Source organism: Engraulis encrasicolus, chromosome 14 (assembly GCF_034702125.1).
Source record: "Engraulis encrasicolus isolate BLACKSEA-1 chromosome 14, IST_EnEncr_1.0, whole genome shotgun sequence".
Classification (NCBI taxonomy): domain Eukaryota; kingdom Metazoa; phylum Chordata; class Actinopteri; order Clupeiformes; family Engraulidae; genus Engraulis; species Engraulis encrasicolus.
The window spans coordinates 15,328,700-15,341,547 of record NC_085870.1 but is presented as its reverse complement, the minus strand read 5'-3'; the positions used below and the strand labels follow the sequence as shown (position 1 = coordinate 15,341,547).

The window sequence follows — 12,848 nt, the reverse complement described above, 5'->3', positions numbered from 1 at the left end:
TATATATATATATATTTTTTTTTTTTTTTGTCGTTCACCTTAACCAGTCTATAGTAGTTTAAGTTTTTCTTTCAGTAAGAGGTTTTACTGGAGAATCTGAAGAAGACCCCAGTTGTTGGAATGTTATTCTGCACAAGAGTTGCACAAGAAAATACAAAAGTATGAGGACTATTTATTGAAAAGACCCAGATTAGCCTTTGTCCAGACTTTGCCCTTGATCAGGAATGTGCTCAATCTTCCTACTCAACTGCTCATTGTAGCTACGTCCTGTAGAGGGCCCTGGTTTGCATGGTAACTAACCCCTTATGAATTCCTCACAGTTAGTCAGTTATTAGCCTCAGATGTATGGCCAAACCCATTGGGACTATTTTAGCCTACAGCAGACGCTGTAATCAAAGGCCATTTGTCTAATAAATTAAAGGGCATTCATTTCATAAATCTGATTCTGAACACGTCCTGTCTCGGGCAGGTCTGGATATATTAAATTCAAATGGGGCATGCGGGGTCTTATAATCTTTTGAAGAACCACTTGGCAGTAGGCACATGCAGTTGTTGTCACATGAGACATGGTGCTCTTTAGATGCGTGTGTGGACAAGATTCAGGTTTTAATTAAATGGGTTAGGCATCGTACCGTAGGCAGGGCTGGAATGGGGCATAAAAACAGTCTGGGCATTTTTTGGCATGAAACAGCCTGTAACACAGCCCCCTGTTGAAATACTGTAGTATACGTACATTATGCTTAGCTCAGCTCATTGTATCAATGGGTCGCCTCATCTAAATTGAGGTGCATACCAGAGGTAGCAAGAGGTGCATACCAGCCAACATTTCACTCGCTACATCTGCAGCCAACATAGTGAATCTTTAGGACTCACTGCATAAATTGAAGAGGAACAAACTTGGGAGTTGTCATCTAATGTAGGCCCACATAGGCTGCAGTGTAACAGCAGATAGTAAACAGGCAGAGAACCTTGGGAATCTTTTGGAGTGCTGGAACTGGTGCTTCACTTGTAGGATGTGTGTGCTGGGATCGGTGAGAAGGAGGGGATAGGTGCAATGATCTATGTATGTACAGTAGTTATGTTTCATGCAATTAAATGAATATAATGCCCATATACTGTCTCATTGTGGCCAAATACTGTACAAATATTATGCTGGCATGACAAAAAGTCTATTCTATTCTATTCTATTCTAATACTATAGCAGAATCTGGAGAGGATGTAACACTGGTGCTATTGTGTCTTAGTCTGTCTCTAACATGGGGATATAGATGATTTACAAACACCATTAACTCATCAACCCAGATAATTATTTTTGGTATGACTCACGCAAAGTCCCAGCTGTCATAATATTTAATGTCAGTGCATCGGTTTAAAACACCTAGACATGAGTAATAACCGGCAATGGTGCTTGCCAGGGCATGCTCATGACAACGTTTACATCCATCTTACAGCGGAGTTACAACAAGCATCCTTTGTGGAGACAAGGTCTTTTGTGAATTGTCAAGGTGTTGTGTGCTTACAGGTAACAGTTGGACCAGAGGTGCAGACCTACACGGCACAGAGCCTGCGGTCTGGCGTAGACTACCTGGTGTCTGTCATTGCTCAGTACCCCAACAGCGTTGGAGAAGCTATCTCTGCTAAATCCGGAACAAGTAAGTGCTCTGGGGCCACATGGATACAGTAATGATGATACACAATAATGCATGTCTTACTTACTTAGGCCTTTAAATTCCCATAGGAACATTGTCACGGACCAGACAGAGGAGGATCCCACTTGCGTCACGTTAGATGGTTTATTTACTTTTGGGGAAAAGGGAAGTGGAAGAGTCCAGGCGTCCAGGAGCCTGTGTGTGTGTGTGTGTGTGCCCCCCCAGTTGCAGAGAAGCGTCGCAGAAGCCGGTGGTGGAGGGTCCGGAAGTCCTGGGAGGGGGGGGGGGGGGGGGACACACACACAACAGGGCAAATTAACAGGGGCAGAAGCACAGTTCAGGGCAATATCAAAATCGTTGTCGTATGGCAGAAGGCAGGTCAGATTTACCGGGCTAGAGGATGGAGCAGGTGTCGAGGACAGAAGGCAGGTCGGCTTTCAGGGACTGGAGATCAGGCAGGGTATCAGAGCGGGTCCGGGTTCGTCAACAGGAGTCAGAGTAGAATTGCCAGGGAACAGGAATCAGGAGTGTGTTCGAAGACGGTCTGAGGAAGAGGAACTGAAAACCAGAGCTTTAAATACAGGGGTTAATTGCAGAGTGAATGTGGTGCAGCTGGCTGGCCAATGAGGAGGGAGAGTGAGAGCAGGTATAGCAATGAGCAGATTAGAGTGAGCACAGGTGTCAAAATTAAGCAGAGCAGAGTAAGCAGGAGGGATAATTGAAAGCAGTAAGTGCTAGTTAACTGGAGTCGGGAGAGAGACCATTGACGAAAGTCTTCCATCCTCTCCTGTCTTGCTCGACAGGTCTTGACTAATGCAAAATAATTGTAGTAGACATGTTTAACATGCTGTAAATATAGTATATCATTGTTAAAATCTTTAAGTCACTTTCTGCAGAAATGTTGCATTTCATGACCATAACAAGTATTACTAATTAATATTAGAAAAAGGTGTAGGGCTACACGATTAATCAAAGTTTAGTCAAAATTGTGATATTGGTCTCGACAATTAAAAAATGAAAATAGCTATTTAATCGTGATCGCACAGGGGGCAATAGGCTATAGTAACTTGCCCATTGGCCGGCCTTGAAGTCAGAACATGTTGACAGACTGGTGTTTCTGACCAAAAATCTGAGGGCAAGATTTTCCTGTCTAACATTCAGACTGTGACACCCATTTCTGCCTCCAAAAGGAAAACAGATCATAATTTTGAGAAACTTTAGATTTTTTTAGAAGCTTTTTTTGAACAAGCTGCAGGCAGAATAAGCAGTGAGGTATGCAAAACCTTGAAGCGGTATCTAGTGGCATTCCAGAGGATGGTAGCAACTCAATACAACCACCTGCCAAAAAAAAAAGTGCAGTTTCTGAAAAGGTTGGTCCTGAAAGAAAAGATTGAAATAGAAGGCTGGAATGTTAATTATTCATTTTACATTATTATTCACGAGTTTGTCCTTGAGTGCTTGGTGTACAGTTTATGTATAGTATATGCATGTTTGGCATGTTAGCTGGCCTCGGTCCTGGGATGCTTTAAACGGAGCTCATGCGGGATGAGATCCGCTTCCCCCCTATGTGTAGTGTAGAGGAAGTGTAACTGGGTGTTCTAGTGAAATGGAGGAGAATGGGGAGGTGGTGGGACAATTCGGAAAGCCTTCGCGCATGACAGGCGAAAGAGGGAAGGAGGGATTTAAATATGCACGAAGGCAGGAGCAAGTAATGACAGCTGTCAATCACTCTCGGACTTCCTCCAGAACTACGTTTATATATAAACAACATTTAATAAAATGCTTATTGGCCTTGGCCCAACCCAAGGTCATTTTCTGATCCCCCTCCATCTCTCTCTCCCATTCGCTTCCTGTCTCCTTTCACACTGTGCTATCGAAATAAATAAAAAAACGGTTTACGTTTTTTCTTCAATGTTTCTAGTAAACAGTATTGTTTTTTTGATAAATGTATGTTCACACCCTGTCTTCCTCAGAGTCTTCTCAGGGTGTGTCATCCCTGCGTGTGGTGCGCTCTGGTTTCTTCTCCATCTCCCTGGCCTGGGACGCCCCGACTTCTCCGCCACAGGGCTACAGAGTCACCTATGGCTCCAGGGGTAAGGACACTGCCTATACCTCAATATACTATTTACTAACAGGGCTTTGAACCGGTTCAAGGAACGAAAACGAAAACCGGGAACTTTTTGTATTTTACAGGGAACAGAAACGAAACCGGAAACGTTATTATTTTTTATGTTCTGGAACGGGAACACTTATATAAAAATTGTGGTAACCGGTTAATACCGGTTAATACCGTTCCTCAAACAAACAAAAAGTAATTATTTTCCTGTGCACATTACCATGACGGCTGAGGTTCACGTCCTGTGTGACATCAGACATTCTCTGACTGAATGGAGAGAGAGCTGTGGACTACAAAGTCTCCACTCCACATCTTAAATAAGAGAAACCACTGTCATACAAAAGGGGAGAGTTTCCATTGCATCATTGTAAGACATTGCAGAGAAGCGCGTGTAAAGCGCAGCGAGAATGTTATTGGGCATCCATGGCCGCTTCAAATATGCACAAACTCACAATGTCCGTCATAGCGCTCCCCGTGACCCAAGTCAGCGTGGAGCGTGCATTTTCATCATTGAGGTTTCTCCGCTTCTCCATTTAGGTCGTCCCTGAATGTCAAATTCTGGAGGATATTCTTTTCATCTGCTTGAATTAACAGTTTGGAATGTAGGCTGACTCATTTGCACTTCCGTCTTTCTTGGTTAATTCACGTCAGTTAGGCCTATGGGAGTAATTAGCTGACAGGAACGAAATTAACCGTTCCGGGAACAGTATTTTTTTGTTCTAACCGGTTCGGGAACGTCAATTTATTGGTGGAACTTATAACCGGAAACGTTATAATTCCGTTTCTGTTCGGAACGGAACGTTTGGAAAAAAATAATGGTTCAAAGCCCTATTTCTTACGCTACCTCATGAATCGGAAGTATTTTTATCCTCTTTGATCCATGGCTATAGAATTGTCCGCCTAGCCTGGCTAGAAGCCCAACAAATGAAACCACAACTGAAGCCTTGTGTAATTGTAAAATACAAGCAGGTCAAGGCAGACAGTTTCACAGTTGTATGACATGTGTGGGGACATAAAAGCTTCAGTGAACAACTTAATGTCATACAGAGTAGTAGTGTACCTGTAGTCAAGAGTCGCCACTCCTCTGTTGTTTGTGAAGGTGCATCTATTGGTCTGAAGTGTGTACATAGATTCTTTCCTTTTTATATGCAATAGTAGTAAAGTTAGTAGTAAAGATAAGGTTGGTAACCATTAGTTCCTCTGTCTCTGTATTTAAATTCAATTCAGTCACTCACTTTTTATTTGTTTGATTTATTTCCATATAGAGGTTATATGTAGGCTACAGTGTCACGATAAAGAAAAGAAAACAATATCAAATTTGTGGCTAGTAGAATAGCTGAATGGATAGAGGCTCAAGGAACCACTAGCCACAGTGGCCGGTGACTTAAAAAGATAATGTCAAGCCTTGTCTAGTAGTAGGCCTAAGTTGAAAGGTACAGCAGGAGCCATGACTGCCTCTATCTGTGCCATTCCCTGCAAGAGTGACAGGCTGCAAAACCTCCTTCGGGATTAATAAATGTTACTCTACTCTACTCTACTCTACTCTACTCTACTCTACTCTACTCTACTCTACTCTACTCTACTCTACTCTACTCTACTCTACCTCTGTCCTGCAGCCCAACCAGCCTCCCAGCTGGAGCAGCGTCTCTCAGCTAGCGTTACCTCGATGACACTAGATCGCCTGCAGCCGGATACGGAGTACGTCATCAGCGTCCTGCCCCTGTTTCCCGGCAACACCACCACCCCTGCTAGGATCTCCGCCAGGACATGTAAGTAGCATTACAGTTTCAACATGATCTCCAAAAAATCCGTGGTCCTGGACACGGATGTTAAGGACACAAAATCCGTGTCCAGGAGCACGGATTTTGCCAAAATTCCGTGCTCCTGGACACGGAATTATTTTCCGTGATGGACACACAGAATTGCTCTCTATACTCCCACAGCTCTATGTTTCCACAGTCTTGTGTTTTCTCAAGATTTTTCTAATTTCAAATATTTTGTCTCAAAAAAACATTTCTTACTGACAGGTTAGGGTTACAAATTGTTTTGGTCTGGGCACAGCTAGTTTTCTTGCATTCATTATATGAGTTTGATAGCCTAGCAACCAACTGGAAAAGGTGTTTCTCAAAAATCTGTAATGACAGTTTAAGGTTAGGGAATGTTTTGGTCAGGGCACAACTGAAATTGCTATAGCATTAGGATTAGCATTTGGTATGTATTTTCTAATGATAGAGTTAACACAGTGCTGTGGTAATATCCTATAGAAAGCACTTCAGTGTGCCCATCACGGAAAATAAATCAGTGTCCAGGAGCACAGAAAACAATTCCGTGTCCAGGAGCACGGAATTTTGGCAAAATCCGTGCTCCTGGACACGGATTTCGTGTCCTTAACATCTGTGTCCAGGAGCACGGATGTTCCGTATTCAAGAAGGAAAGGACAGCACTCCACTCCTTGTCACTCTTCAAAGTTTATTGCCCGTTTGTGGGGCCTGACGCTGAAGAGGGTTCAGACTGAAACATGATGGATGAACAATGAAACTTTTAGACTGTTAAACTGATCTTTGCCTTTTATGCCTTTTATATTTGGTATTGAAAAGATAATATGAAATGATAGGGATGGAAGGATGGTGAAGGATCAGGAAATTACAGTGGGCCTGAATGAGTCCCTTACAGTAACAGTATGTTGCCATACCCATTTGAGCCAAGGCCAACGGATAGTAAACTTTGATCAGTGACTAGGAGTGCTGTCCTTTCCTTCTGCATTGATATTACCAAATCAATTCATTTCCCCAAATCAATCCTCTTACAGTAGAATGGTGGAGTAGTAGAGTAGAGAAACTTTATTGGCTCCTTTGGGATAAATAAAGTTTGGGATCAATAAAGACACTCTACTTTACGACTCTAACAATATTGATTTAGGATTTAGCACCATGTTACTATCACGGTCACAGAGTTAAGCACATTATATATGAAGTTCATGTTAATCCAGTAACATTGAGGACCACCCTGATGAATGCGGCATCACAGCTTCACTTCATGTGCTGTACACACACAACGCACCTGCAAAGAAATCACACCCACCCATACTCACACCAACACATACTTATTATTTCAAAAGTTATTATAAGAGGTTTGTATTGGCTTGTCAGTAAAGTGGGAGAGGTTTGTTTTCATTCCGTGTGTGCATGTGTGTGTGTGTTTGTGTGTGCGTGTGTGTGCGTGTGTGTGTGTGTGTGTGCGTGTATGTGTGTGTGTGTGTGTGTGTGCGTGTGTGTGTGTGTGTGTGTGTGTGTGTGTGTGTGTGTGTGTGTGTGTGTGTGTGTGTGTGTGTGTGTGTGTGTGTGTGTGTGTGTGTGTGTGTGTGTGTGTGCGTGCGTGTGTGCATATGTGTGTGTGTCTAATCAGCACGACTGGAGCCGGTGAGGCAGCTGACGGTGGAGACGGTGTCTGAGAGCAGCGTTCGCGTCAGCTGGAGACCTGCGGAGGGAGCCAGGACCTACAGGGTCGTATGGGGACCTTTCACAGGTGAGACCCACATACACACACACACACTCTGTCTCTGTCTCTGTCTCTGTCTCTCTCTCTCTCTCTCTCTCTCTCTCTCTCTCTCTCTTTCTCCTCTACACTCCTCCGCCTCCTCTTTGTTTTCAGTCACCTCTCCTTTCTCTCTACATTCTTCCTCCTCCACTCTGTGTTCCTTCTCTCCATCTCCTCTATCTCTCTCCTCCTCTCTGTCTTCCCTCATATCTCCTCTTTTTCACAACGCTCTTCCTCCTCCTCCCTGTGTTCTTTCTCTCCGTCATTTCTCCTCACACACTCTTCCTCCTCCTCCTCCTCTTCCTCCTCCTCCTCCTCTGTGTTCCCTCTCTCCGTTTGTCAGGTCGGGACGTGCAGACGCAGCAGGTGACCACCGAGTCCCACACGCTGCCCAACCTGCAGCCGGATGTGGAGTACATCGTCACCGTCATCGCCCTGTACGACAACAGCACAGAGGGACCCGCCGCCACCGCTCGATTCAAGACCGGTGAGGCAATACAGTACCAGAGATTCTTTAATTATAGAGATATGCCAATGTAATAGGTTGCTATGGGCACCTAACATGACCAGGTTCCGGTCTGCCTAAAGGGGCGTGTCATAATACTCCTAGCATTGAACAGAACAGTCCTTAGGTCTGCCTAGGTCTGCCTAAAGGGGGATTTCCCCCCCCCCCCCCTTGCAATAATAGAGCCCGGAAACAATGGGCCAATGGAACCTCTCTCTCTCTACTCTCTCTGACAGTACTTTCACACATACATTCGTCACATAACAATACACTTAACGGACACTTTCAAAGTAATATGGGTCTATTTTGGGTCTTGGGTATTGGGTATTTTATGCTCCCACTTTGACAATGAATGTGAAGAGATAACAGAAAATGGATGGGAGAGAGTGATGGGGAAGGTTCCTCAAACAACTTTGGGCTGGAACCGAACCCAAGTCTCCGACGTAGCAGTCTGGTGCCTTAGCCGTTTGACTGATGGCCATGGCCAGCTATCTGACACTTTTATCCAAAGCGACTTACAGTTATTTGTACTGTAGGCTATTTGTTACAGTCCCTGGAGTTAAATGCTTTAGGAGTTTAGACTGACGCTTAGGTGTACAGTAGGGGTACCAGTATCATTCTGCTTACTTGTTAGTTAGGGTTCTTGTTAGAGTTCTAGATTTGTTTGTTTTCTGGTTTTAGTTGTACATAGGTTCTCTTGTGTTCTGTTCAGTTCGTTATTACCCTTTTTGGTTTGGTGCTCTGTGCGGTTCATTTTATGGTGTTTGGTGTTCCATGCGGTTCTGTTTTAGGTGTTTGGTGTACCACCACATATTTCTGTTTAGGTTTTTGGTGTACCACACGGTTCTGTTTAGGTTTTTGGTGTTGCACATGCTTCTGTTTTGGTGTCCATGTGATTGTTTTTCTGGTCATGTGTCTTTGCTCCAACCCCTTTTCCAAACAATTTTTCAAATTGTCTACTGAGTGACCCATGGGCTATCTACGACGCACCTGCCAGCTGAAGTGTGCAAAAAAAAATCGAAGTTCGACGCAATAGTTAATTAATCCTGAAATACTCACCTTGTTTCCTCTGTTCTTGACCCTCCTCCTTTAGAACAAAGCAAAAAAGAATTTCAAGGAGCAAGCACGGCACTACATCCTGTAAAGCCCTGTAGTGAGATGTAATCAATTTAAGAACTAAGAAAAAAGCATACACATCCACCTAAAGACTGGGTGGTGGACTGTGCAAAGTAAACAGAAATATAAATATGATACAAATACAATTTTTCTCAGGCCTTGGCTGTTGGGTTTGAGTTGTCCGGTGTTCCTTGTGTGGTTTTTATGCCCAGCTTTCCTCAACTCTGTTTTGTTTCAGTATATTCCATCTCGAGTGTGAGTGAGTAACATTTTTGATCCTCCGAGTTCTCTGAGCCTCTGAGTTTCCCCAGTTCCTCGTCCTTCGCCTTCTTCGACTTTTTCGTGTTTTTCTTGGTTAACCCATTAAGACCCAACAAGTCTAAAGAGAATTCATCAGAAATTGAATTGTCAACACATTTAGAGGTAAACACGCAAAGATGATGCTCCTTGGGCCTATACTACAAAGCTGGTTCAGGATAAGTTAAGGTTACGTTAAGAGGTAAATCATCTAATACAAGAGCTTTTCTTAAGAAAATGAGCACTCCAGGCTCTTCTATTAGATGATTTACCTCTTAACTTAACCTTAACTTATCCTGAACCAGCTTTGTAGTATAGGCCCCTGGTCTTAATGGGTGAAATCAAGCCACCATTTTCAACAAGAGTCATCTCTTGCCTGCATTTGCGTTCCCTTCCCATGTGAATCACGACACTACCAGTACGGGGTTCGATCCTGCAACCCTCCCCCTAACCGTTAAGTCACTGCTGCATTCACATACTGTGTATAATCACTCACTGTCTCACATTTGTTGGCATGTCACAGTAATTCACTCACTCCTGAATTCATCACTCACTAGTGCACATGCACAAATGCACCCTCTCACAAACTCATTTCCTGAGTTGTTTGTTGAGCACGCTTAAGGTTCCTCTTACACTAATTAGACACTACTAAGTAACAACAAGTACCAGCATGTAGTGTAACATTACTGTACCGTACGTACTAGTGCTTTGCTTTGTATAGTGCAAGCACATCATATTATTTGTTGATACATGTACATACTCTATACTAATAAAAGGAACCATGAAATACCGCATGCCGTTTCTTGATGTTGTTTGTTTGTCACTGTGTATTGATGTTGCTACTTACTCTCTGTTTGGCAGACCGCTTTGAGCAGCAGGTGCTGAGAGCAACTCCTCTTGGTCCCACCTCCATTAGACTCACCTGGAACCTCATACGCACCTCCAGGGGGTACAGAGTGGAGTACAAGAGAGACGGTACATACATACACGCGCTCGCACGCAGGCACACACACGCACGCACGCACACACACACACACGCACACACTCACACGCACACAAGAGAGAAGGTATTGCACACAAAAACACACACACACACACCACACCACACCACACCACACACACACACACACACACACACACACACACACACACACACACACACACACACACACACACACACACACACACACACACACACACACACACACACACACACACACACACACACACACACACACACACACACACACACACACACACACACAAGCCATAGCAGTAAAGCCATGTATGGAATTCCCATATCTGTCCGTCTTCATGCAGTGCTCTATGTATCCTACAGGGGGCCCTGTGGAGAAAGTATCGTTTCCTACGGCCACCACTTCTCACGACCTCACTCAGCTGCGGCCACAGACTGAGTACGTCATCACCCTCTATACCCTGTTCGAGGGACGAGAGGAGGCTACACCTGTGTCCACCGCACCGCCAGGTAGGCCAGAGACCACACCTGTACAGTACAGTCGGCCAGACTTAAAGGAGTATGCCCCTATTTTGGGACTTAATACCGTTAAAACCGTTGGCCAGGGGTTATAAAGGTGGTAAAGTGTCTTATTTTTCATGTAAGCCGTTGTCTTGCTTTAAGACAAGTTAAAAGAGGGAGCATGTCGCTAAGCTAGTGAAAGTCAATGGATCCGTGTAGCATGCTACATGCTACAGTGATCCATTGACTTTCACTAGCTTAGCTACATACTCCCTCTTTTAACTTGTCTTAAAGCAAGACAACGCTTAACATGAAAAATAAGACACTTTACCACCTTTATAAACCCCAGCCAACGATTTTAACTGTATTAAGCCCCAAAATAGTGGCACACCCCTTTAAAACACACCTGTGCTGTAGTCTGCACCTGAATCCACAACTCGTTGATCAGAAGGCACACCATAGATTGTGCATGTTAACTGCCTCTGGCTTCACTGGCACAGTACATTTTGAAATGTTGTGTTTTTGGATCAACAATCTATACAACAGAGGATTGTGAAATTCAACTGTATTTGAATAAGGGTTGTTTGAGTATAAGATCAAGGTCAAGGTCAAGGTAAACTTTAAACCAACAATTACTGAGCCGAAATACGATATGACACAATATCACTTTATTGTCATCTTTCACTGAAATTCATTTTGCGTCCCTGAACTAGACTCGTTTAAAGACAGACAAGACATAGGCCACATGTAGCACCACAGGACTATAGTACATTAGTGCCTTGCATGTGAAGCATAGAGCACCATCAGACAAACAAATCATGGAGCCTTGGACCACAGTAACCCGCACTGTACTATAGCGATGTTAGCAGGATGATTCAAGATTCAAGATTTGTTTATTACATCTTATTATTGGTTTGAAGCCTATAAAGAGTAAAAAATGTTGTGTTTTTTTTGTCAAAAAAGAGAGGGTGGAGAGGGAGTGGAAAAAGTGCAAAGAAAGTGCCTTGTTGACTTCAGCATGAGTTCAGCAATCTACTGTACTGTAACTGCTTGGTGAAAGAAACTACTTCGGAGTCTGGTATACTGTGAGCTTTTTGATGAGGCTAAGGTGCTGTTTCCACCTAGCTGGATATTTTTATATGTGGATATTTTTTTCTCCTGGTTGTTGCGTTTACACTTAGCAGGAGAAAAAAATACCCTGCAAAAAAAATATCCTGCTACGTGGAAACAGCACCTAAGGAGTCGTTTCCATGTAGCAGGATATTTTCATATGTGCATATTTTTTTCTCCTGGTTTTGGCCTTCCGTTTCCATATAGCAGATATTTAAAATCCAGATATAAAAAAGGAGGCTTTAAAAATATTTAGGGGGCTGAAATGCATTTGTGACAATGGAGGGTTTATTTTTATCCACAGTTGCGTTTACACAGGAGAAAAAATACCCTGCATAAAAAATATCCTGTTACGTGGAAACAACACCTTAATGTTTACAATGCCACTTGTCCCCTACAGCTGCCAAAGTGACAGACCTGCAGGTGACAAATGTGAACGGCCGGCGCATCCGGATTGCATGGAAAGGGGTTTCCGGGGCAACAGCCTACAGAATCACATGGAGGCAAGGCAACAGTGAGTACACCTTGGAGACTTGCAGTAGCTTTCTGGCTGTCGCCTAAATTCTAAGCACACAGTATATTCCATTGCTGTTCCACAGTTGTTTCAGAATGTTTACGATTCAACCGGGAAGTGTGTGGTTATTTTGAGCTTACATAAAAACGTACAGTAAAGTACATCCTGTTTGAAACCTTTGAAACTTTTGAGTTAATATTCCAAATCGTTGAATTAATCAAAAAAATCCCTTCACTTAAATGTTGTTAATTGTGTTGTTAAAGTGTTGTGTTGTTAACTTTTCTGGGTATCAGTTGATTCCTAAAGGCTTGCTGTATCTCTCTCTTAGCCGCGGCACAGTACCGTGAGGTTCCAGCTGATCGCTCTTCCTTCACCATCGAGGGCCTGCAGCCGGACGAGTATGTGGTGGTGGCGGTTGCTGCGGTGATCGATGGCAGCGTGGGCGAGGCGGTCACCCTGAGCAGCCGTACGCAAGGCTACGGCATCACGGGTCTCCGCGTCACGCAGGTGGCCACGAGGAGCATTGC

General features: G+C 43.8%; 1 protein-coding gene across 1 annotated transcript in view; it reads left to right on the top strand.

Annotated features, from left to right (window-relative positions):
* col7a1 (collagen, type VII, alpha 1) overlaps positions 1 to 12,848 on the top strand; it is a 119,956-nt gene that overhangs the window by 24,855 nt on the left and 82,253 nt on the right. The window contains exons 8-16 of the mRNA XM_063216245.1: positions 1,523 to 1,652; positions 3,623 to 3,742; positions 5,382 to 5,534; positions 7,171 to 7,290; positions 7,646 to 7,789; positions 10,082 to 10,195; positions 10,560 to 10,706; positions 12,208 to 12,321; positions 12,650 to 12,848. The exon at positions 12,650 to 12,848 is cut by the window's right edge and continues 62 nt beyond it. Of these exons, the coding sequence (XP_063072315.1) occupies positions 1,523 to 1,652; positions 3,623 to 3,742; positions 5,382 to 5,534; positions 7,171 to 7,290; positions 7,646 to 7,789; positions 10,082 to 10,195; positions 10,560 to 10,706; positions 12,208 to 12,321; positions 12,650 to 12,848 (1,241 nt within the window). The remainder of the gene's footprint in view (positions 1 to 1,522; positions 1,653 to 3,622; positions 3,743 to 5,381; positions 5,535 to 7,170; positions 7,291 to 7,645; positions 7,790 to 10,081; positions 10,196 to 10,559; positions 10,707 to 12,207; positions 12,322 to 12,649) is intronic.